Genomic DNA, 24,291 nt, shown 5'->3' with positions numbered 1-24,291 from the left:
ATCTAACTCTCTCTGCACATGTTACAGCTGCCCCAGCTGCAGTGCACATGGTTTTGCCCATTAGAGAAACATGTTGCTGTTGCGATCAGGTCTGAATTAGGCACACTGTGTGTTAGGTATAAAATTGTTCTGTGTATGGAGTCAGTGTGTCGGCGTTATGAAGATAATTGGACATAAAAAAAACACAGAGATCATAGAATAATTTTGTTTAACAAAATATAATCTAAATGTTTGACTCATGAAAGCAGCCGCCTGTTACAGATATCGCCCCCAATCACACCCGTGACATTTTTTTTTTACAATGATAATCGCATATTGTCCAGGAAGTTCTTCCCAGCAGTGTTTCAGAAGCTCTCACAGATGTGCTGCGCCAGTAGGTTACTTTGCTATCACCCTTCCAACCATCCCGCGCCAGCTGGCTGGAGACTGTGTGGCCATTCCGCGGTTTGACGCTTACCGTCTTATTTTCCTCAAAGGTAGCTCTGGCCTAGCCGCGGTGAGTGCTTCAGGCCATGATCTTGCTGTAAGGGTGTACCCTTCACCAACTAGGAGTAGACCAGAGGGTGTTGCATTGGCACTGTAATAGGCTATGATAGTTCTTTAGGATCAGGGTGCCAGTCACTCTGCAAGTCGTTGACTTGAGTTCCAGCAAAACAGCCTCAGACCAGCACGCTTCCTCCTCCCATGTTTGACAGTTGCTGTCATGGCGGTTTATTTAACTATGCCCCGGCTTTTACGTTTAGAGGGGCAATGCTTTTAGCAGCAAAACATGGTGTCTTTGGCTACTAAAAGCCTCCACTCTGGGAATTGCTTAGTAAATAATGAGAAAGCGTCCTTTCACCTGCTCGGTGGTGTAGGAAAATCCTGCATGATGAACCAAAGATCTATCATTTTGACCCAGGCAGGCCTCTGGTTCATTGCTCAGCACCCCTGCATGGTTAGGGTAGCAAAAGACTACTGTGCCATTACCAACGTCAAATAATTTGCAATGGGGGCTGCTACTTTCTGCTGGAGGTCCACTGTACCGTGATACCAGACTGGCAAGTTCCTCCTAACTTCATTGAAATGGTGGCTGTAGGGAGTGTTAGCAACTGCAAGCGAGATTCCCCTGACTGTGGTGTGTGATTGTACCTCCCGATAGCACACAGCCGCTGTTGAAAGTGCAATGAATGGCCGCCGGTGCTCCTGCTAGGATAAGAGGAACCTTACGAAGGATGATTATACTAGGTGGTTGAGCTTTAAACATGGCTTGTGATTGCAGTAATGGGCTGATTTTTTTGATCCATGCCATGTTAACACTTCTATACTCTAGAAACCGTCTATATGCACCAGGACTGATCTGTGTGTGTAAAATACGGGTGCTCAAAGTGCCAGTCTGTCACTGCACTAATTATTTTTACTTTTTAAATTGCCAAGCCTATATCAGCTACAACTAAATGCATTCAGTATTGTTCAATAGACCATTATCTACAGGAAGAGAAAGGTTTGGTGGCAACAGTCAGAAGAAGTTTCAGGTCCACCATTGATACCGGTCACACATGAAATGCAGTGTGTGCCATCAGTAGTAACATGGCCACCTAAAAGCCTGGCATATGGCCGCACATTTCAGGGAGGCAGATTACATAAAGTGCGTTTGGCACAAATATCTTTCAAGTATATAATAAAATCTCATAGTGGTAAATGATCCTTTGGTGTGCAGCTGGGTCTTCGGCAGGGCGCGTTCAACACCCTCTCTCCAGGTGTGGCAGGAGGCCAGTAAGGTCCCGCTCACTCTGATGATCCGGCACCTTCACAGGTGGTCCGTGGTGTTATGAATCATGGCCCAATCAGGAAAAGTGTTCAGCTGGAAGAGGCTGATGCCCCACGTGTTAATGGCCACCATGATAATACCCAAGCCAATCACGTTCACTCCCAGGCCGGCCTTCACCTGGAGTAGGGTGAGAAGACATCAGACTAATGATTTGCATATACACACACCACATAGACTCCAGCTTATTTGAAAGTGGAACGGAAGCCAAATATGTATCCCTACATAGAGCACTATGGAGCAAGTTCTAAGGCCCATAATGAAGAGAAATTTTGACAACATATACATCAGAGAATGCACTAGCCATTTATTGGAAAAAATGGTATCCGGACTCCAGGTCGACAACAAAAAGGTCAACACACCTTAGATCGACGCCAATTGGTTGACACACCTTAGGTCAACATGGACAAAAGGTCGACCCGGAAAAAGGTCGACATGAGTTTTTCACAATTTTTTTTTCTTTTTTGGAACCTTTTTATACTTAACGATCCACGTGGACTACGATTGGAACCGTAATCTGTGCCGAGCGGAGCGAAGGCACCATGCCCGAAGCATGGCAAGCGAAGCGGTGCACTAATTGGGGTTCTCGGTCACTCTACGAAGAAAACGACACCAAAAAAACATAAAAAACTCATGTCGACCTTTTTCCATGTCGACCTTGTTCCTGTCGACCTTTTGTCCATGGCGACCTAAAATGTGTGTCGACCAATTGGCGTCGACCTTTTTGTTGTCGACCTGGAGTCCCAGACACGTAAAAATATATAAAAATGTTAGTTGCAAATTTGGTCACCAGGTGGCGCTGTTGCAATACAACTCACTTGATACAGCGCTGCAATTGTGTATTGTGTCCTCCATTGTGGTCAACAACAGTTTCCATTTGAAGAACAGCATTTTCTATAGCAGGTGAAATAGCTACATAAAGCACATGAGGCCTAGTGCTGTCTTTTAGATCTGACAGGGCTTTCCTGATACACCTGGTTCTTCAAAAAAGGTCACAACCAAATGTCACAAAATGTCTGAAAGTAGCTGATGCTGACGTGTGCTTCCATGAAGTGTTGCCTTAGAAATTGTAGCACTCAAGTGATCTGCATCACCATCTGGCAACAAAATTTGTAGCCGTTTTCCAAATTTCCATTTGGCAAGAGCCTGAGAACTTGCTCCAGAGTAATTGATGTAGAGACACTTTACTTCTGTTAATTGCATACATTGGCCCTAATTCAGAGATCTGTTTCTGTGATAATGGTCAAAGTGTCCCCTAAGCATGATTGCCGTTTGGGGGTGGGCAATGCCAGCGTTACAGAAAATGGGAGGGGGGTATTTTCTGGACCTGCAGAGGCTGCGTCCAGTTTCATTGGCCCCGTCAACATCTACGGATGTAGTAGAAAATCAGAGAAGCCTTAAGAGGCCTCTGCGGCATTCACATATTATTGCACAGCGGCTGCGTACGACAGAGTCGCAGATTCTGTGCAATAGCATCCACCACTGATTCGGGTACATTGGTGGTCATTCCAAGTTGTTCGCTCGCCAGCAGTTTTTAGCAGCCGTGCAAACGCTATGCCGCCTCCCACTGGGAGTGTATTTTAGCTTAGCAGAAGTGCGAACGAAAGGATCGCAAAGCGGCGGCATAATTATTTTGTGCAGTTTTAGAGTAGCTCAATACCTACTCAGCGCTTGCGATGACTTCAGACTGTTCAGTTCCTGTTTTGACGTCACAAACACGCCCTGCATTCGCCCAGCCACACCTGCGTTTTTCCTGGCACGCCTACGTTTTTTTTGAACACTCCCTGAAAACGGTCAGTTGCCACCCAGAAACGCCCACTTCATGTCAATCACTCAGTGGCCAGCAGTGCGACTGAAAAGCTTTGCTAGACCTTGTGTGAAACTACTTTGGTCGTTGTAATATTACTTTGCGCGTTCGCATTTCGTTGCATGCACAGAAATGCAGTTTTCTCTAACGTCCTAGTGGATGCTGGGAACTCCGTAAGGACCATGGGGAATAGCGGGCTCCGAAGGAGGCTGGGCACTCTAGAAAGATCTTAGACTACCTGGTGTGCACTGGCTCCTCCCACTATGACCCTCCTCCAAGCCTCAGTTAGATTTCGTGCCCGGCCGAGGTTGGATGCACACTAGGGGCTCTCCTGAGCTCTTAGAAAGTTATAGTCTTAGAATTTGTTCTTTTCAGTGAGACCTGCTGGCAACAGGCTCACTGCAGCGAGGGACTAAGGGGAGAAGAAGCGAACTCGCCTGCTTGCAGCCGGATTGGGCTTCTTAGGCTACTGGACACCATTAGCTCCAGAGGGATCGACCGCAGGCGCAGCCTTGATGTTCGGTCCCGGAGCCGCGCCGCCGTCCCCCTTACAGAGCCAGAAGCAAGAAGATGGTCCGGAAAATCGGCGGCATGAAGGCTCAGTCTTCACCAAGGTAGCGCACAGCACTGCAGCTGTGCGCCATTGCTCCTCATACACACTTCACACTCCGGTCACTGAGGGTGCAGAGCGCTGGGGGGGGGCGCTCTGAGGCAGCAATAAAAACACCTTGGCTGGCAAAAATACTTCAATATATAGCCCCAGGGGCTATATATGAGGTAAATACCCCTGCCAGAAGTCCATAAAAAACGGGAGAATAGGCCGCGAAAAAGGGGCGGAGCCTATCTCCTCAGCACACTGGCGCCATTTTCCCTCACAGCTCCGTTGGAGGGAAGCTCCCTGGCTCTCCCCTGCAGTCTACAAGGGTTAAAAAAAGAGAGAGGGGGCACTAAATTTAGGCGCAGTATACATTATATATATATAGATATAAAGCTATAGGGGACATAACTCAGTTAGTCCCTGCAGTATATAGCGCTCTGGTGTGTGCTGGCATACTCTCACTCTGTCCCCCCAAAGGGCTTTTGTGGGTCCTGTCCTCGTTTAGAGCATTCCCTGTGTGTCTGCGGTTTGTCGGTACGGCTGTGTCGACATGTTGAATGAGGAGGCTTATATGGTGACGGAACAGAGGCCGATATATGTGATGTCGCCCCCTGTGGGGCCGACACCAGAGTGGATAGAGAGGTAAAAGGTATTAACCGACAGTGTCAACTCCTTACATAAAAGGGTGGATGACGTAACAGCTGTGGGACAGCCGGCTTCGCAGCCCGCGCCTGCCCAGGCGTCTCAAAGGCCATCAGGGGCTCAAAAACGCCCGCTCTCTCAGATGGCAGACACAGATGTCGACACGGAGTCTGACTCCAGTGTCGACAAGGTGGAGACATATACACAATCCAATCCGTGACTTGATCCCGGCAATAAAAAATGTGTTATACATTTCTGACTTTAACCTCTATAAATGGGTTTTAGGTTTGGGGAGAAAAAACAGGCAGTGTTTTGTTCCCCCATCAGATGAATAAATGAAGTGTGTGAAAACCGTGGGTTCCCCCGTTAAGAAACTGGTAATTTATAAAAAGTTACTGATGGCGTACCCTTTCCCGCCAGGAGGATAAGTTACGCTGGGAGATATCCCCTAGGGTGGATAAGGCGCTCACACGTTTGTCAAAAAAGGTGGCACTGCCGTCTTAGGATACGGCCACTTTAATAGGTACCTGTTGATAAAAAACAGGAGGCTATCCTGAAGTCTGTATTTACACACTCAGGTACTAGACTGAGACCTGCAGATAGTGCTGCTGCAGCGTGGTTGGTGACCCTGTCAAACAGGGATAATAGTTGGCAAACATAAAAACATATTAAAGACGTTGTCTTATATATGGGGGATGCACAGAGGGATATTTTGCCGGCTGGCATCCAAAATAAATGTAATGTCCATTCTGTCAGGAGGGTATTAGAGACCTGTCACTGGACAGGTGATGCTGACTTAAAAAGCGCATAGAGAGCCTTATAAGGGTGAGGAATTATTTGGGGATGGTCTCTGGGACCTCGTATCCACAGCAACTGCTGGGAAGAAATAATTTTACCTCAGGTTTCCTCACAGAAAAAGGTACCGTCCTTTCGGCTTCAGAAAAGCAAGCGGGTCAAATGGCGCTTCCTTTCTGTACAGAGACAAGGGTAGAGGGAAAAAGCTGCACCAGTCAGCCTGTTCCCAGAATCAAGATTCTTCCCCCGCCTCCTGTGAGTACACACCATGACGCGGGTGCTCCACAGGTGTAGCCAGGTACGGTGGGGGGCCGCCTCAAAAATTTCAGCAATTAGTGGGCTCGCTCACAGGTGGATCCCTGTTTCTTCCAAGTAGTATTTCAGGGGTACAAGCTGGAATTAGAGATGTCTCCCCCCAGCCGTTTCCTAAAATATGCCTTGCTGACAACTCCCTCAGGCAGGGAGGCTGTGCTAGAGGCAATTAATAAGCGGTATTCCCAGCAGGTAATACTCAAGGTGCCCCTACTTCAACAAGGACGGGGTTACTATTCCACACGGGTTGGGGTACCGAAACCGCATGGTTCGGTGTGACCCATTTTATATTAAAATCCTTGAACATAAAAAAAAAATAAAAAAAAAAATTCAAGTTCAAGATGGAATCGCTCAGGGCGGTTATTGCAAGCCTGGACGAGGGGGATTACATGGTATCCCGGGACATCAAGGATGCTTACCTGCATGTCCCCATTTACCATCCTCGCCAGGAGTACCTCAGATTTGTGGTACAGGATTACCATTACCAAGTCCAGACACTGCCGTTTGGACTGTACATGGCACCGAGGGTGTTTTATCAAGGTAATGGCCGAAATGATGATACTCCTTCAAAAAAAAGGGAGTTGTAATTATCCCGTATTTGGACAATCTCGTTATAAGGGCGAGGTCCAAGGAGCAGTTGGTAGTCGGGGTAGCACTATTTTGGAAAGTGCTACAACAGCATAGGTGGATTCTAAACAGTCCAAAGTCACAGCTGGTTCCTATGACACGTCTACTGTTCCTGGGGATGGTTCTGGACATAAACCAGAAATAGTGTTTCTCCCGGAGGAGAAAGCCAAGGAGTTGTCATCTCTAGTCAGAGACCTCCTGAAACCAAAATAGGTAGCGGTGCATCATTGCACGCGAGTCCTGGGAAAAATGGTAGCTTCTTACGAAGCAATCCCATTAGGCAGGTTCCATACAAGAACTTTTCAGAGGGACCTGTTGGACAAGTGGTCCGGATCGCATCTTCCGATGCATAGGCTGATAACCCTGTCTTCAAGGACCAGGGTATCTCTACTGTGGTGGCTGCAGAGTGCCCATCTTCAAGAGGGCCGCAGGTTCGGCATACAGGACTAGGTCCTAGTGACCATGGATTCCAGCCTTTGAGGCTGGGGGGCAGTCACATAGGGAAGAAACTTCCAGGGACTTTGGTCAAGTCAGGTTATTTCCCTACACATAAATATTCTGGATCTGAGGGCCATTTAAAATGCCCTGAGGCCAGCAAGGCCTCTGCTTCAAAACCAGCCGGTACTGATCCAATCAGACAACATCACGGCAGTCGCCCATGTAATCAACAGGGCGGCACAAAAAGCAGGATGGCGATGGCAGAAGCCACAAGGATTCTCCGATAGGCGGAAAATCATGTGTTAGCACTGTCAGCAGTGTTCATTCCCGGAGTGGACAACTGGGAAGCAGATCTTCTCAACAGACACGACCTCCACCCGGGAGAATGGGGACTTCCTCCAGAAGTCTTCCAATAGGATTGTACACCATTGGGAAAGGCCACAGGTGGACATGATGGCGTCCGCCTTAACAAAAAGCTATAAAAGATATTGCTCCAGGTCAAGGGACCCTCAGGCGATAGCTATGGACGCTCTGGTAACACCGTGGGTGTACCAGTCGGTTTAGGTGTTCTCCCCTCTGCCTCTCATACCAAAGGTACTGAGAATAATAAGAAGGCGAGGAGTAAGAACGATACTCGTGGATGGCCAAGAAGAGCTTGGTACCCAGAACTTCAAGAATTTATATCAGAGGACCCATGGCCTCTGCCACTCAGTCAGGACCTGCGGCAGCAGGGGCCCTGTCTGTTCCAAGACTTACCGCGGCTGCGTTTGACGGCATGGCGGTTGAACGCCGGATCCTGAAGGAAAAGGGCATTCCGGAGGAAGTAATTCCTACGCTTACTAAAGCCAGGAAAGAGGTTACAGCAACTCATTATCACCGCATATGGCGAAAATATGTTGCATGGTATGAGGCCGAAAGGGCCCCAACAGAGGAATTTCAACTAGGTCGATTTCTGCATTTCCTGCAAGCAGGAGTGACTATGGGCCTTAAATTGGGTTCCATTAAGGTACAGATCTCGGCTCTGTCGATTTTCTTTCAAAAAAGAACTCGCTTCAGTACCTGAAGTTCAGACATTTATAAAAGGAATGCTGCATAGTCAGCCCCCGTTTGTGCCTCCTGTGGCACCTTGGGATCTCAACGTGGTGTTGAGTTTTCTTAAAATCACATTGGTTTGAACCACTAAAAACCGTGGATCTGAAATATCTCACATGGAAGGTGGTTATGTTATTGGCCTTGGCTTCTGCCAGGCGAGTATCAGAATTGGCGGCTTTGTCTTGTAAAAGCCCTTATTTGATTTTCCATATGGATAGGGCAGAATTGAGGACTCGTCCCCAGTTTCTCCCTAAGGTGGTGTCAGCGTTTCACCTGAACCAGCCTATTTGGTGCCTGCGGCTACTAAGGATTTGGAGGACTCCAAGTTGCTAGACGTTGTCAGGGCCCTGAAAATATATGTTTCCAGGACGGCTGGAGTCAGAAAATCTGACTCGCTGTTTATCCTATATGCACCCAACAAGCTGGGTGCTCCTGCTCCTAAGCAGACTATTGCTCGTTGGATTTGTAGTACAATTCAGCTTGCACATACTGTGGCAGGCCTGCCACAGCCAAAATCTGTCAATGCCCATTCCACAAGGAAGGTGGGCTCATCTTGGGCGGCTGCCCGAGGGGTCTCGGCTTTACAACTTTGCCGAGCAGCTACTTGGTCAGGGGCAAACACGTTTGCAAAATTCTACAAATTGGATACCCTGGCTGAGGAGGACCTGGAGTTCTCTCATTCGGTGCTGCAGAGTCATCCGCACTCTCCCGCCCGTTTGGGAGCTTTGGTATAATCCCCATGGTCCTTACGGAGTTCCCAGCATCCACTAGGACGTTAGAGAAAATAAGAATTTACTCACCGGTAATTCTATTTCTCGTAGTCCGTAGTGGATGCTGGGCGCCCATCCCAAGTGCGGTTTATCTGCATTACTTGTACATAGTTGTTGTTAACTAAATCGGGTTACTGTTGAGCCATCTGTTGAGAGGCTCTATTGTTTCATACTGTTAACTGTGTTTCATATCACGAGTTGTACGGTGTGATTGGTGTGGCTGGTATGAGTCTTACCCGGGATTCAAAATCCTTCCTTATTGTGTACGCTCGTCCGGGCACAGTACCTAACTGAGGCTTGGAGGAGGGTCATAGTGGGAGGAGCCAGTGCACACCAGGTAGTCTAAGATCTTTCTAGAGTGCCCAGCCTCCTTCGGAGCCCGCTATTCCCCATGGTCCTTACGGAGTTCCCAGCATCCACTACGGACTACGAGAAATAGAATTACCGGTGAGTAAATTCTTATTTTTTTTTGCCTCATCGCTGCACAGTGAACGAATGCAGCTAGCGATCAACTCGGAATGACCACCATTGTCCTTTTCTATGTTACCATTGCTAAGTTAACGGAGCTGCAATGTTTACCGAAGGAACTATTTATTATTTCACTAAATGCTGCCATTTTGAAAACATCTGTAGATTTGCTTTTTTTTTTTCCTGATGCCCTTGGATACAACACATTTAATGTACAGTTACTATTGAATTCAGTGCACAGACCTGAATTTCTTCTATTGTCCCATCTAAGATCAATGAATAGGATTCTGGGTGGTCAATTTACTAAAGGTCGATTTTAAATCGATCTAAAACGATGTTGTATTTAAGGAGCTAAACACACACATTTACTAATAGTCATGTTTTTTTATACTGATTTTTAAATGTTGGTAAATGTGCGATTTAGCCCCTGAAACACAACATTGATTTAGATTGATGTAGTCGATTTAAAATTGACCTTTAGTAAATTTTCCCCCGGGGGGTATGGGTCACTTCTTACTCATTTCAGCTCTCCAACCCCGTGGGGTGCGAGTTAAAATGCAGGCGACGGCAGCTTATCGCACCCAAATGGAGCAACAATTGAATAGCTCTGTTGGGCGCCATCTACTGGATGCTGGCGGATTAAACAATTGAATCTCGCCCAATGACTCTAGACAAATCCCCCATTCGTTTTTGTTAAACGTCGATGGACAGTTCCTATGTCTCATCTTCCTGCACAAAGAAAGAAAATGTGTATCAGTCTCACCATGTCTTTGATCTGGCAGTGCCCGTAGTTATACACGATGGCGTTGGGCGGATTCCCCACTGGCAACATCACAGCGAACGAGATGCACATGACAACTGGTATCAGGGTATATAGTGGGTTAATGTGAAGAGCCTCAGACTGCCAGAGAAACAAACACAATGGGGCATATGTAATAGGGTAAGGATTTGCCGGATGCCGGATGATCTTGGACGTTTTTTAAAGCGGCAATCACAAGGCAAAACCATGCTATGTAAATGATTGCCGTTTTAAAAAAACGTCTGAGATTGGCGGCATCCTGTACCTCCGGCAAATCCTTACCCTATTACATATGCCTCAATATTTTTTTTTAATAAACAGGCAACTTGATTGAACGGTAAGATATATATATATATAAGAGTAATAAGAGTATGGTCATATTTTTAAAAAGTACATTAAATTGCAGAGGAACAATCTTAGAATTAGCCGGTGTTCCGCTCATGCCGGTGAGAAGTACTTACCAGACTGCATAATATGGGTAAGAAAATGGTTATGGTGGCGGGGTTACTGACAAATTCCGTCACGCCCGAGACTAGCACACAGGCCAGAAGGCTGACCGCCCAGGACGGGAGGCTGCTGAGACATTCCATCTGATGTCCAATCCACGCTGAGAGACCAGACGTCTGCAATGGACACCAGACGCTTATTTATTGTGCTAAGAGGGACTAAGCCTTACATTATCCTCAAGCCCTGTTACCCAACCCATAGATCACCTATGAAATATATTGTTTTTTCCAAAGAACAAGAAACAACACGAACACGGCATCAAAACCAATTATACAAATACCCATAAATCCTTGTTGCCTTACGCATGTATCTAGTATGCCTACATAGTAAATAACATGTCTTTGAATGATCTAGATCAGAGGTTCTCAAACTCGGTCCTCAGGACCCCACACAGTGCATGTTTTGCAGGTAACCCAGCAGGTGCACAGGTGTATTAATTACTCACTAACACATTTTTAAAGGTCCACATGTGGAGCTCATTATTTTAATTGCGATTCTGTGAGGAGACCTGCAAAACATGCACTGTGTGGGGTCCTGAGGACCGAGTTTGAGAACCTGTGATCTAGATCACAGGTTCACAAACTCGGTCCTCAGGACCCCACACGGTTCATGTTTTGCAGGTCACCTGTAAAAAATTTTAAATGTGACAGTTGGTGATACACAGTGGGTGACATGGAAAACGTGAACCGTGTGGGGTCCTGAGGACCGAGTTTGAGAACCACTGATCTAGATCACAGGTTCTCAAACTCGGTCCTCAGGACCCCACACAGTCCATGTTTTGCAGGTCTCACAGAATGACAAGTGAAATAATTAACTCCACCTGTGGACCTTTAAACGTGTCAGTGAGTAATTAATTCACCTGTGCACCTGCTGGGTTACCTGCAAAACATGAACCGTGTGGGGTCCTGAAGACCGAGTTTGAGAACCTTTGATCTAGATCAGTGGTTCCCAAGTGTGGTCCTCAAGGACTCCCAACATTTCCCGTTTTCCAGGTCTTCTCACAGAATCGCAAGTGAAATAATTATCTCCACCTGTGGATCTTTTAAAATGTGTCCATAAATAATGAGTGCACCTGCTGGGTGACCTGGAAAACATGAACTCTTGGGGGTTATTGAGGACGGAGTTTGGCAACCTCTAATCTAGATCATAGGTTCTCAAACTCGGTCCTCAGGACCCCACACAGTGCATGTTTTGCAGGTCTCACAGAATCACAAGTGAAATAATTAGCTCCACCTGTGGACCTTTTACAATGTGTCAGTGAGTAATTAATACACCTGTGCACCTGCTGGGTTACCTGCAAAACATGCACTGTGTGGGGTCCTGAGGACCGAGTTTGAGAACCTCTGATCTAGATGATGAAAGCAAGTGTTTGGTCGATCTCGAAGATGAAAGCAAGTGTCTGGATGCCATGGCTGCCAAGAGTTGCCGCAAGCCTAGAGCGGCAACTTCTTGAGGGCACCAAAACAGGTTTTACCAACAATTCTACGATACTTAAAAAATGCAGAGAATCCTAACAGCTGGACAGAGATGATTATGCCGCCCTGTACTGCAGAATAAGTTCTCTCTTGGGTCCAAAATTGGCATCATAAGCAACTGGAGTGTTACTAGTGGCAGGGGCGGGGGATCTTTGCTATTTGCGCCAGCTGCCTGCCCACTTCCGAACAGTGAAAACAAGGTGATTTAATAATGATTGGTAACCATATGAATGGGGTGAATGAAAACCATGCATGCCCCAAGGGAATAGCAATAATAAAAGTAATACAAGTCTGTATACTGGGCTCCTCAATGCAAAATGGCCCCTGGACAATGGGTAATCTGGCTCTGGGCTGGAAGAACCTACCTCACAAAATGGATAGGGAGTTCTGAAAGACCATCAGACGTTAAAGATTTCTGAAACCATTTGTCTTATAGATTGGTTGGTGGATCAGGCAATGTCACAGTTACCTTACATCCAGCCGCCAGCGCGTAACCTCCTCCAACCAACACCACAATCTCCCAGGGCATATGTTTCTGGAACTCTTGCCAGGTCAGCATCGGGCCGCCCAAGTGTGGTCCATCTTCTTTTTTATCCTTGTGTCCTAATGTCAAGAATTACATGAAGGAGTAAATTTACTAAGGTGGGAGTTGTTGTTTTTTTGAACTGGTGATGTTGCTCAATGCAACCAATCAGATTCTACTTAACACTTAGCTGTTTCTAGAAGATAATAGATGGAATCTGATTGGTTGTTATAGGCAACATCACCAGTTTTAAACAACTCATGCCTTAGTAAAGTTACCCCGAAGTGTGTGGAAGTGCAAACCAGATAGCATGTACCTGGGTATTCACTTTATGAGATACTGCAAATTGTTGTAATTGAAACTTATGTAGTAACTAGGTGCTTCATCGCGCCCTACGGGCGCTCTTCACACCGTCGCATGGGGCTACGCCCCCTTAACCCTTGCATGCCTTTCTGGGGTTCAATATTTGTGTTATATGGAGTATCACCTGCATTCCTTTATTAGTGGTTAAATATTGCACAATGAAAGGGTGTGCGATGGTGAAGGAGGCGCAGCCCCTTGCGACGGCGTGAACAGCACCTGCAGGCCACAATGTACAGAATGTAGCGGGTGCGGGGGGTACTGCGGATGGTGTCTGTAGATGCTGCGGATGGAGGGGGGCGGGGGGGCGGAAGTGGGGGTGGGGCCCGGATGGGGAAGGGTTGGGAGGTGCTGCGGGTGGGGGAGGGGCAGAGGAGTGGGGGATGCAGATGGGGGAGGGGTCCGGAGGCACTGCAGGTGGGGGAGGGGCAGGGGTGCCATGGGTGGGGGAGGGGCAGGTGTGGGGATGTTGCAGATGGGTGAAGGGTTCCGGAGGTGCTGTGGGATGGGAAGGGGCGGGAGTGCCACTGGTGGGGTAGGGGTCCGTAGGCACCATGGGTAGGGGTGGGGCAGGTACGGGTGTTGCGGCAGATGGGGAAGGAGGTCCGGAGGTGCTGCAGGTGGTGGTGGGGCAGGTGCGGGGGTGCCATTGGTGGGGGAGGGGTGAGTGAGGGGGGGACCGCGGATGGAGGAGGGTGTCTGCAGATGCTGCGGGTGGAGGGGGGCAGGTGTGGGGGAGACATAAGGGGGGTGAATGGTGGAGGGGGCCTGGAGATTGCTGGGGGTGGTGAAGGGGCGGAGGAGTGGGAGCCGCGGGTGGTGTAGGGGGTCTGGAGGCACAGCATGTGGGGGAGGGGTGGAGTGCCGCATGTGGTGGAGGGGAAGGTGCGGAGGTGTGGTGCATTGGGGAGAGGTGTGGAGGTGCTGCGGGTACTGTACCTGCCAAAAAGGTAGTTGGAGGGTATGCAGTAACAGGGCCAGGACAGGGGTGACAGGGTCAGAACAGGGTTGACTGGGCCAGGACAGGGGTGACAGGGTCAGAACAGGGGTGACGGGGTCAGAACAGGGGTGACGGGGCCAGGACAGGGGTGACGGGGCCAGGACAGGGGTGACGGGGCCAGGACATGGGCGACGGGGCCAGGACAGAAATTACAGGGACAGGATAGGGGTGACAGGGTCAGTGTAGGGGCGGCAGGACCAGGACAGGGGTGTCAGGGCAAGTATAGGGTTGACAGGGAAAGCACAGGGGTGACAGGGCCAGGATAGGGGTAGCAGGGCCAGCATAAGGGTGACAGGGCCAGGATAAGGGTGAAAGGGCCAGGATAAGGGTGAAAGGGCCAGGATAAGGGTGGCAGGTCAAGGCCAGGGGTTACAGGGACATGACAGAACACAGGGCATGGGAGAGATTGGTATTAGGGCAGAACAGTGGTGACAGACAGATGTGTCTTACCGGAGTCACTGCTGCTGTTCCACTCCAACCTGTTGGCATCTGCTGCTGGTGGAGACTTGGCATGGCTGACTCTCTTAGGCTGTATTCCTGCTTCCTCTGCCCGTCCGCATCCCTCCCCCCCTCCTCAGTCACACACCGCAGACCTCGCACAGCTGCCGGGCACTGTGGTAAGGTGAGACTGGGAGTGACTGGTTAGCCCCCAGGAGATGCTGCGGCTGGAGGGAGGAGGGGGTCATAGCATGCACGTGGCGCGGACCTCACTGCTGCTGGGCACTATGGTAAGGGGAGGCTGGGAGTGACTGGTTAGCTCCCAGGAGACGCTGATGCTGGAGGGAGGAGGGGGTCAGAGCCTGCAAGCAGCGCGGACTTCTGCAGCGCTACCCGCCGGCTAAAGTGTGTGAAGGAGCTGGGCGCAACTCACTGCGGGTGGCAGCGCTGCAGCTAGCGGTGGGGTCGCAGGGGCTGGAGATAACAGAGGCAAGTACGGAAAGTGCACAGCGGCTGGTGACCCACAAAACTCCAGCTAAGAAGCGTGGGGTGTGCCAGAATGTGACGCTCCTCCCCGCCAGAGAGACCCTGCTGAGTATGCTGATGTGGGGGTCAAGTATGGCATACCCCCTCACACACCCCCATACCTCCCAAATGTCCCAATTTTCGCGGGACAGTCCCATTTCTCTGACGTCCTAGTGGATGCTGGGACTCCGTCAGGACCATGGGGATTAGCGGCTCCGCAGGAGACAGGGCACAAAAATAAAAGCTTTAGGACTAGGTGGTGTGCACTGGCTCCTCCCCCTATGACCCTCCTCCAAGCCTCAGTTAGGTTTTTGTGCCCGTCCGAGCAGGGTGCAATCTAGGTGGCTCTCCTAAAGAGCTGCTTAGAAAAAGTTATTAGGTTTTTTATTTTCAGTGAGTCCTGCTGGCAACAGGCTCACTGCAACGAGGGACTTAGGGGAGAAGAAGTGAACTCACCTGCGTGCAGGATGGATTGGCTTCTTAGGCTACTGGACACCATTAGCTCCAGAGGGATCGAACACAGGCCCAGCCATGGAGTCCGGTCCCGGAGCCGCGCCGCCGACCCCCTTGCAGATGCCGAAAAGTGAAGAGGTCCAGAAACCGGCGGCAGAAGACTTTTCAGTCTTCATGAGGTAGCGCACAGCACTGCAGCTGTGCGCCATTGTTGTCAGCACACTTCACACCAGCGGTCACTGAGGGTGCAGCGCGCTGGGGGGGGGCGCCCTGGGCAGCAATGATAATACCTTGTTCTGGCTAAAAATACATCACATATAGCCCCTGGGGCTATATGGATGTATTTAACCCCTGCCAGGTCTCACAAACACCGGGAGAAGAGCCCGCCGAAATAGGGGGCGGGGCCTATCTCCTCAGCACACAGCGCCATTTTCCTGCACAGCTCCGCTGCGAGGAAGGCTCCCAGGACTCTCCCCTGCACTGCACTACAGAAACAGGGTAAAAAAAACAGAGAGGGGGGGCACTTTTTTGGCGATATTGATATATTAAGCTGCTATAAAGGAAACAACACTTCTGTAGGGTTGTTCCTATATATTTATAGCGCTTGGGTGTGTGCTGGCAAACTCTCCCTCTGTCTCCCCAAAGGGCTAGTGGGGTCCTGTCTTCGATAAGAGCATTCCCTGTGTGTCTGCTGTGTGTCGGTACGTGTGTGTCGACATGTATGAGGACGATGTTGGTGTGGAGGCGGAGCAATTGCCGGTAATGGTGATGTCACCCCTTAGGGAGTCGACACCGGAATGGATGGCTTTGTTTATGGAATTACGTGATAATGTCAGCACGTTACAAAAATCAGTTGACGACATGAGACGGCCGGCAAACCAGTTAGTACCTGTCCAGGCGTCTCAGACACCGTCAGGGGCTGTAAAACGCCCTTTACCTCAGTCGGTCGACACAGACCCAGACACGGACACCGAATCTAGTGTCGACGGTGAAAAAACAAACGTATTTTCCAGTAGGGCCACACGTTATATGATCACGGCAATGAAGGAGGCTTTGCATATCTCTGATACTGCAAGTACCACAAAAAGGGGTATTATGTGGGGTCTGAAAAAACTACCTGTAGTTTTTCCTGAATCAGAGGAATTGAATGAAGTGTGTGATGAAGCGTGGGTTAACCCCGATAGAAAACTGCTAATTTCAAAGAAGTTATTGGCATTATATCCTTTCCCGCCAGAGGTTAGGGCGCGCTGGGAAACACCCCCTAGGGTGGATAAGGCACTCACACGCTTATCAAAACAAGTGGCGTTACCGTCTCCTGAAACGGCCGCCCTCAAGGATCCAGCTGATAGGAGGCTGGAAACTACCCTGAAAAGTATATACACTCATACTGGTGTTATACTGCGACCAGCCATCGCCTCTGCATGGATGTGCAGTGCTGGGGTGGTTTGGTCGGATTCCCTGACTGAAAATATTGATACCCTGGATAGGGACAGTATTTTATTGACTATAGAGCAATTAAAGGATGCTTTTCTTTATATGCGAGATGCTCAGAGGGATATTTGCACTCTGGCATCGAGAGTAAGTGCGATGTCCATATCTGCCAGAAGAAGTTTATGGACGCGACAGTGGTCAGGTGATGCGGATTCCAAACGGCATATGGAAGTATTGCCGTATAAAGGGGAGGAATTATTTGGGGTCGGTCTATCGGATTTGGTGGCCACGGCAACAGCCGGGAAATCCACCTTTTTACCTCAGGTCCCCTCCCAACAGAAAAAGACACCGTCTTTTCAGCCGCAGTCCTTTCGTTCCTATAAGAACAAGCGGGCAAAAGGACAGTCATATCTGCCCCGAGGCAAAGGAAAGGGTAAGAGAGTGCACCAAGCAGCTCCCTCCCAGGAGCAGAAGCCCTCCCCGGCTTCTGCAAAGCCCTCAGCATGACGTTGGGGCTTTACAAGCGGACTCAGGGGCGGGGGGGGGTCGACTCAAGAATTTCAGCGCACAGTGGGCTCACTCACAGGTGGACCCCTGGATCCTGCAGGTAGTATCTCAGGGTTACAGGTTGGAATTCGAGAAGTCTCCCCCTCGCCGGTTCCTAAAGTCTGCTCTGCCAACGTCTCCCTCAGACAGGGCGACGGTATTGGAAGCCATTCACAAGCTGTATTCTCAGCAGGTGATAGTCAAGGTACCCCTCCTACAACAGGGAAAGGGGTATTATTCCACACTATTTGTGGTACCGAAGCCGGACGGCTCGGTAAGACCTATTCTAAATCTGAAATCTTTGAACCTGTACATACAAAAATTCAAGTTCAAGATGGAGTCACTCAGAGCAGTGATAGCGAATCTGGAAGAAGGGGACTTTATGGTGTCCCTGGACATCAAGGATGCTTACCTGCATGTCCCAATTTGCCCTTCACATCAAGGGTACCTCAGGTTCGTGGTGCAAAACTGTCATTATCAGTTTCAGACGCTGCCGTTTGGATTGTCCACGGCACCTCGGGTCTTTACCAAGGTAATGGCCGAAATGATGTTTCTTCTGCGAAGAAAAGGCGTATTAATTATCCCTTACTTGGACGATCTCCTGATAAGGGCAAGGTCCAGAGAACAGCTGGGGGACGTAGTAACACTAACCAAAGTAGTGCTGGTGGATTCTGAATTTTCCAAAATCTCAATTGACCCCGACGACACGTCTGCTGTTCCTGGGAATGATTCTGGACACGGTTCAGAAAAAGGTGTTTCTTCCGGAGGAGAAAGCCAGGGAGTTATCCGAACTTGTCAGGAACCTCCTAAAACCAGGAAAAGTGTCTGTGCATCAATGCACAAGAGTCCTGGGAAAAATGGTGGCTTCTTACGAAGCGATTCCATTCGGCAGATTCCACGCACGAACTTTTCAGTGGGATCTGCTGGACAAATGGTCCGGATCGCATCTGCAGATGCATCAGCGGATAACTTTGTCTCCACGGACAAGGGTGTCTCTTCTGTGGTGGTTGCAGAGTGCTCATCTGTTAGAGGGCCGCAGATTCGGCATACAGGACTGGGTCCTGGTGACCACGGATGCCAGTCTGAGAGGCTGGGGAGCGGTCACACAGGGAAGAAACTTCCAGGGAGTGTGGTCAAGCCTGGAGATGTCTCTTCACATAAATATACTGGAGCTAAGAGCGATTTACAATGCTCTAAGCCTGGCAAAACCCCTGCTTCAGGGTCAACCGGTGTTGATCCAGTCGGGCAACATCACGGCAGTCGCCCACGTAAACAGACAGGGCGGCACAAGAAGCAGGAGGGCAATGGCAGAAGCTGCAAGGATTCTTCGCTGGGCGGAAGATCATGTGATAGCACTGTCAGCAGTGTTCATTCCGGGAGTGGACAACTGGGAAGCGGACTTCCTCAGCAGACACGATCTACACCCGGGAGAGTGGGGACTTCATCCAGAAGTCTTCCACATGATTGTGAACCGTTGGGAAAAACCAAAGGTGGATATGATGGCGTCCCGCCTCAACAAAAAACTGGACAGGTATTGCGCCAGGTCAAGAGACCCTCAGGCAATAGCTGTGGACGCTCTGGTAACACCGTGGGTGTTCCAGTCAGTGTATGTGTTTCCTCCTCTGCCTCTCATACCAAAAGTACTGAGAATTATACGGCAAAGGGGAGTAAGAACGATACTCGTGGCTCCGGATTGGCCAAGAAGAACTTGGTACCCGGAACTTCAGGAGATGCTCACGGAAGATCCGTGGCCTCTACCTCTAAGACGGGACCTGCTTCAGCAGGGACCGTGTCTATTCCAAGACTTACCGCGGCTGCGTTTGACGGCATGGCGGTTGAACGCCGAATTCTAAGGGAAAAAGGCATTCCGGAAGAGGTCATCCCTACCCTGGTAAAAGCCAGGAAGGAGGTGACTGCACAACATTATCACCGCATTTGGAGAAAATATGTTGCGTGGTGTGAGGCCAGGAAGGCCCCGACGGAGGAATTTCAACTGGGTCGATTCCTACATTTCCTGCAAACAGGATTGTCTATGGGCCTCAAATTAGGGTCCATTAAGGTTCAAATTTCGGCCCTGTCGATTTTCTTCCAGAAAGAATTGGCTTCAGTTCCTGAAGTCCAGACTTTTGTAAAAGGAGTACTACATATACAGCCCCGGTTGTGCCCCCAGTGGCTCCGTGGGATCTTAATGTAGTTTTGGATTTTCTCAAATCCCATTGGTTTGAGCCACTCAAATCGGTGGATTTGAAATATCTTACATGGAAAGTAACCATGCTACTGGCCCTGGCTTCAGCCAGGAGAGTGTCAGAATTGGCGGCTTTATCGTATAAAAGCCCATATCTGATTTTCCATTCGGACAGGGCAGAACTGCGGACGCGTCCTCAGTTTCTGCCTAAGGTGGTTTCAGCGTTTCACCTGAACCAGCCTATTGTGGTGCCTGCGGCTACTAGCGATTTGGAGGATTCCAAGTTGCTGGACGTTGTCAGGGCATTGAAAATATATATTTCAAGGACGGCTGGAGTCAGAAAATCTGACTCGCTGTTTATACTGTATGCACCCAACAAGCTGGGTGCTCCTGCTTCTAAGCAGACGATTGCTCGTTGGATTTGTAGCACAATTCAACTTGCACATTCTGTGGCAGGCCTGCCACAGCCTAAATCTATCAAGGCCCATTCCACAAGGAAGGTGGGCTCATCTTGGGCGGCTGCCCGAGGGGTCTCGGCATTACAACTCTGCCTAGCAGCTACGTGGTCGGGGGAGAACACGTTTGTAAAATTCTACAAATTTGATACCCTGGCTAAAGAGGACCTGGAGTTCTCTCATTCGGTGCTGCAGAGTCATCCGCACTCTCCCGCCCGTTTGGGAGCTTTGGTATAATCCCCATGGTCCTGACGGAGTCCCAGCATCCACTAGGACGTCAGAGAAAATAAGATTTTACTTACCGATAAATCTATTTCTCGTAGTCCGTAGTGGATGCTGGGCGCCCATCCCAAGTGCGGATTGTCTGCAATACTTGTACATAGTTATTGTTACAAAAAAATCGGGTTGTTATTGTTGTGAGCCGTCTGTTCAGAGGCTCCTACGTTTGTCATACTGTTAACTGGGTTCAGATCACAGGTTATACGGTGTGATTGGTGTGGCTGGTATGAGTCTTACCCGGGATTCAAAATCCTTTCTTATTGTGTACGCTCGTCCGGGCACAGTATCCTAACTGAGGCTTGGAGGAGGGTCATAGGGGGAGGAGCCAGTGCACACCACCTAGTCCTAAAGCTTTTATTTTTGTGCCCTGTCTCCTGCGGAGCCGCTAATCCCCATGGTCCTGATGGAGTCCCAGCATCCACTACGGACTACGAGAAATAGATTTATCGGTAAGTAAAATCTTATTTTTTTGGGGTCTGTCCCGCTGTCCCACCCGCGGGTCGCAGTGTTCTGCGGGTGGGGGAGGGGGGAGCAGTTGGAAAGCTCCTGTACTCACTGTTCTGCTTAGCAGAGCAGCGGTGAATAGTGGAGACAGAGGGAGAGGGTGCATCATGGGGTACGGATTAAGGGGGGGTTCCAGCAGCAGAGCCGGATTAAGGGGGGGGGGGGGGCAGGCGGTACGTACCGTAGGCCCCACAGTTTTACGGGCCCCCCCGGCTGGAGTAGCTCTGTCCCAGCTCAGAAGCTCCCCCGTCCTGCCAGCAACAGCGGCAGCATTGTGCTACAGTCAGCACACGCTGCTGCGTATTGGCAGGTCTGTGGTGTTGCAGGGAGGCAGCAGTCTCCCTGCTTTCTTCTGCCTGTGCGGGTGTGTAGGGGGAGCGACCACCTCCTCTGGATTTACCTCTAGCTGAGGGGCCAAAATACCATAAAAAAAAAAAAAAAAAAAAAAAAAAAAAAAAAATCCCGGAATTTGCATAAGGGGCGTGGCCTCGCGTCCCGCGATTAGACCACGCCCCCAACCCCACAGCATGCACAGCAATGAGATAGGGCTCCCCTGTCACAAGTGCCCTGGGCCCCCCGGACTCATAATCAGCCCCTGGGGGCATGCCAGCAGCTCACAGAGCGCTGGGCATGCCCCCTCACTGACGAAAACGGGGCCCTCCCGCGAAGCCACGCCCCCTTTTCGGTGTGTGTGTGTGTGTGTGTGTGTGTGTGTGTGTGTGTGTGTGTGTGTGTGTGTGTGTGTGTGAAAGCTGGGAGGTATGCACCCCTGCCTGTGCCATGTCCATACTATCTGCTTCTGCAGCTGCTCCTAGTGTCCTATAGATTTGGCCAGATCTGTGACTCATTTGACTAACTCCGCCCACTGTTGTTACTCCGCCCAGCGTTAGCAAATGAATCACAAGATCACAGAATAGGGCTATTATATAGGAGATAACTTACAGTGTTCTCTAAAAGTTCTACCAAAACATTTAAGGGTCTCACCTGATTCCCCTTTTCCAAAGCATGTAAACTGGGGTCGTTTGGATGGGATAAGAAAAAGTAGGAATCCCAGGAACACTGAAACGGTAGCGTCCGTCCTGTATCCCTTCCTACAACACAAGCATTAGCGTGGTGTGTTAACTTTGCAGAATCAGGAACCTGCATTCCCAGAGGTGCCCCAGGCAGCTGCCTAGATGAGATTAGCGAGCCGACTCTTTCTTTACTCACCTAAACAGGTATCCGTACTTACTTCTCAAATAATGATTCCCAGCCGGGCACAAACCCAGGTTCCCGCGTGAACCAGAGGACAGTCATCAGAATGAAGAAGAAGACTGTAACCTTTTCCGGGTAGCTGGAGAAAAACACAAAAAGTCTCATTTGTATGTTTTTGTGGATCTTTGATATTGCCCGGACACATCATTTCATTACTTGTGCGTCCATCAGACAGCAGCTGGTTTTCACTGTGGCCCCACGCTTATAGTGAAGAGCAGCCCAGACCGTCTAGTACTATTTGGTGAGACGGGTTTGGAGGATGAGACCCAGTCTCCACCAATTATTAACTCTTGTTGAGTTCAAGGCCTTTTTGGAAGTGTTTGAGAAAAACCCTCTCAACTCCTTTTTACCCAATTACAATAACTACCTGCTGCAAAATGTAGTCTTGTTTCTGCACTAGCAAAACGAGGTACACTAGCATGGCTCCTCCGCAGGCCGTAGCAGAGTACAAATGTGCCTGGAGGTATCCCCTCGCTCTGCCTTGCACATGTGGCATAATGATGCAACAAAAAGGGAACCAGGAGGCTCTCCTGGCTGCAGGCTGCTGGTTCTAGAGCCCTGCCATCGAAATACAAGAGCCTCCGGGGCAACAACGGTGGCTCTGTGCCGGGGTGGCCTCCACAAAGCTATGTGCCCTGGGCATGTGTTGAAGTCAACGTTTTTGTGGAGCTGCCATATTGCACTTTATAAGTGACCTCCACTGGAGGCAGCCGTTGGAGAAGGATAATCATTTAGTAGGAACCCGAATCCTCAATGAGTGGTTTCCAGAGAATGGACTGCCTGCATTATCATTCATATTCATTCAGCCCATAAAACTGCATGAAGGTGCTGGATGCACTGTAACGTGGTGCTGGACCAATACCGCTGTGTGTCGCTTTATAGATAAGTGATTAAGGGGGACATTTACTAAGCAGTGATAAGAGCAGAGAAGTGAGTCGGTGGAGAAGTTGCCCATGGCAACCAATCAGCACTGAAGTAACATCTATAATTTGCATACTATAAAATGATACAGAGCTGCTGATTGGTTGATGGGGCCACTTCTCCGCTGGCTCACTTCTCCGCTCTTATCACTGCTTAGTAAATGTCCCCCTAACAAACAGTGTAATTACCAGTCAGATGCTATGACATGGTGGTTTTATAGTCTCCAAAATAGCGTGTACCTCATTTCCCCCAGCTGCTCATATTCCTCCTGAATCCGTCTCTCAGACGCCTCCTCCTGTCTGGTCTTCTTCTTCTTACTCAGAGAGCAGGTTTCCCTGAAGCTGAAAGGTGATCACAATGAATGTCTCTGATGGGCAGCACGGTGGCACAGTGGTTGGCATCGGTGCCTGACTGCACAAGGGTGGTGGGTTCAATTTCAACCATGATAAAGATACATTGGCTATGAAATGTAAACATACTCAACTATATGTAAATGTAATGTTGCGTGTATGAAATAAGCATTTGAATAGGCCTTTGTGGCATATAATTCTTTCAGCATCTCACGTCTATTGTTTTTTCAATCCTTTTCTGTCTGTAATAGCATTATTAGCATTATAGGGTTATTAAATTCAATGCGATGAAGCCATCAGGCCAAGGCACTTTGTGACCAGTATTATCCCCTTACATGGCTAAACTGCTGTCTTTTTACAGTATTGACTTGCAATTATTTAAGTTTATGCCTGAATATAATTGGACAATTTTTAAATACCTATTTGATATTGGATCAATGTAACATCTGCATATGTAGTCTCTATAATGCCTTGCAAACAGTCATAGCGTGTGCAGGGTTGGACTGGCCCACAGGGGTACCAGGGAAACCACCGGTAGGCCCCACTGCCTGAGGGCCCAATCCTTCCTCTAGGGATCAGGTTCCAGACTTTGCACTTGTATTATACATGGTAGATATGTTGCATTACACTGCACTAAACTATTGTGTATTTCAAGCCTCTGTGGAGGCTGACCACACCCCCTTTGTAGGCTGGCCACACCCCTAAGTATGGGCCCACATAACTGCATTCCCCCGGTGGGCCCTTCATGTCCCAGTCCGACACTGAGCGTGTGGGATTTCCGAGTGACTGCTCTATACACAAATCTGCAGTAAAATTAGTCATCAGGGACTTCTAAGGACATTCTCTCAGTGAATGAATCATTTCCACCACAGTGGGCTGAGCCTTCATGTATAGTATAGATCACTCCATGTAACGCTAGCCTCTGTGCTG

The 24,291-nt window shown here is 49.2% G+C and overlaps 1 protein-coding gene across 1 annotated transcript in view; it reads right to left on the bottom strand.

The window, feature by feature from the left end:
- Positions 1-235: 235 nt before the first annotated feature.
- SLC13A4 (solute carrier family 13 member 4) overlaps positions 236-24,291 on the bottom strand; it is a 57,703-nt gene continuing 33,647 nt past the window's right edge. Inside the window, exons 10-16 of the mRNA XM_063930067.1 lie at positions 23,251-23,352; positions 22,068-22,169; positions 21,821-21,927; positions 12,607-12,740; positions 10,617-10,778; positions 10,120-10,257; positions 236-1,927 (exon numbers count right to left, since the gene is read on the bottom strand). Coding sequence (XP_063786137.1) covers positions 1,790-1,927; positions 10,120-10,257; positions 10,617-10,778; positions 12,607-12,740; positions 21,821-21,927; positions 22,068-22,169; positions 23,251-23,352 — 883 coding nt within the window. The 3' untranslated portion in view covers positions 236-1,789. The remainder of the gene's footprint in view (positions 1,928-10,119; positions 10,258-10,616; positions 10,779-12,606; positions 12,741-21,820; positions 21,928-22,067; positions 22,170-23,250; positions 23,353-24,291) is intronic.

The sequence above is a fragment of the Pseudophryne corroboree genome, chromosome 6, assembly GCF_028390025.1.
Source record: "Pseudophryne corroboree isolate aPseCor3 chromosome 6, aPseCor3.hap2, whole genome shotgun sequence".
NCBI classification, from domain to species: Eukaryota; Metazoa; Chordata; class Amphibia; order Anura; family Myobatrachidae; genus Pseudophryne; species Pseudophryne corroboree.
The sequence above is the reverse complement of the archived record's forward strand: the minus strand, read 5'-3'. Positions and strand labels throughout refer to the sequence as shown.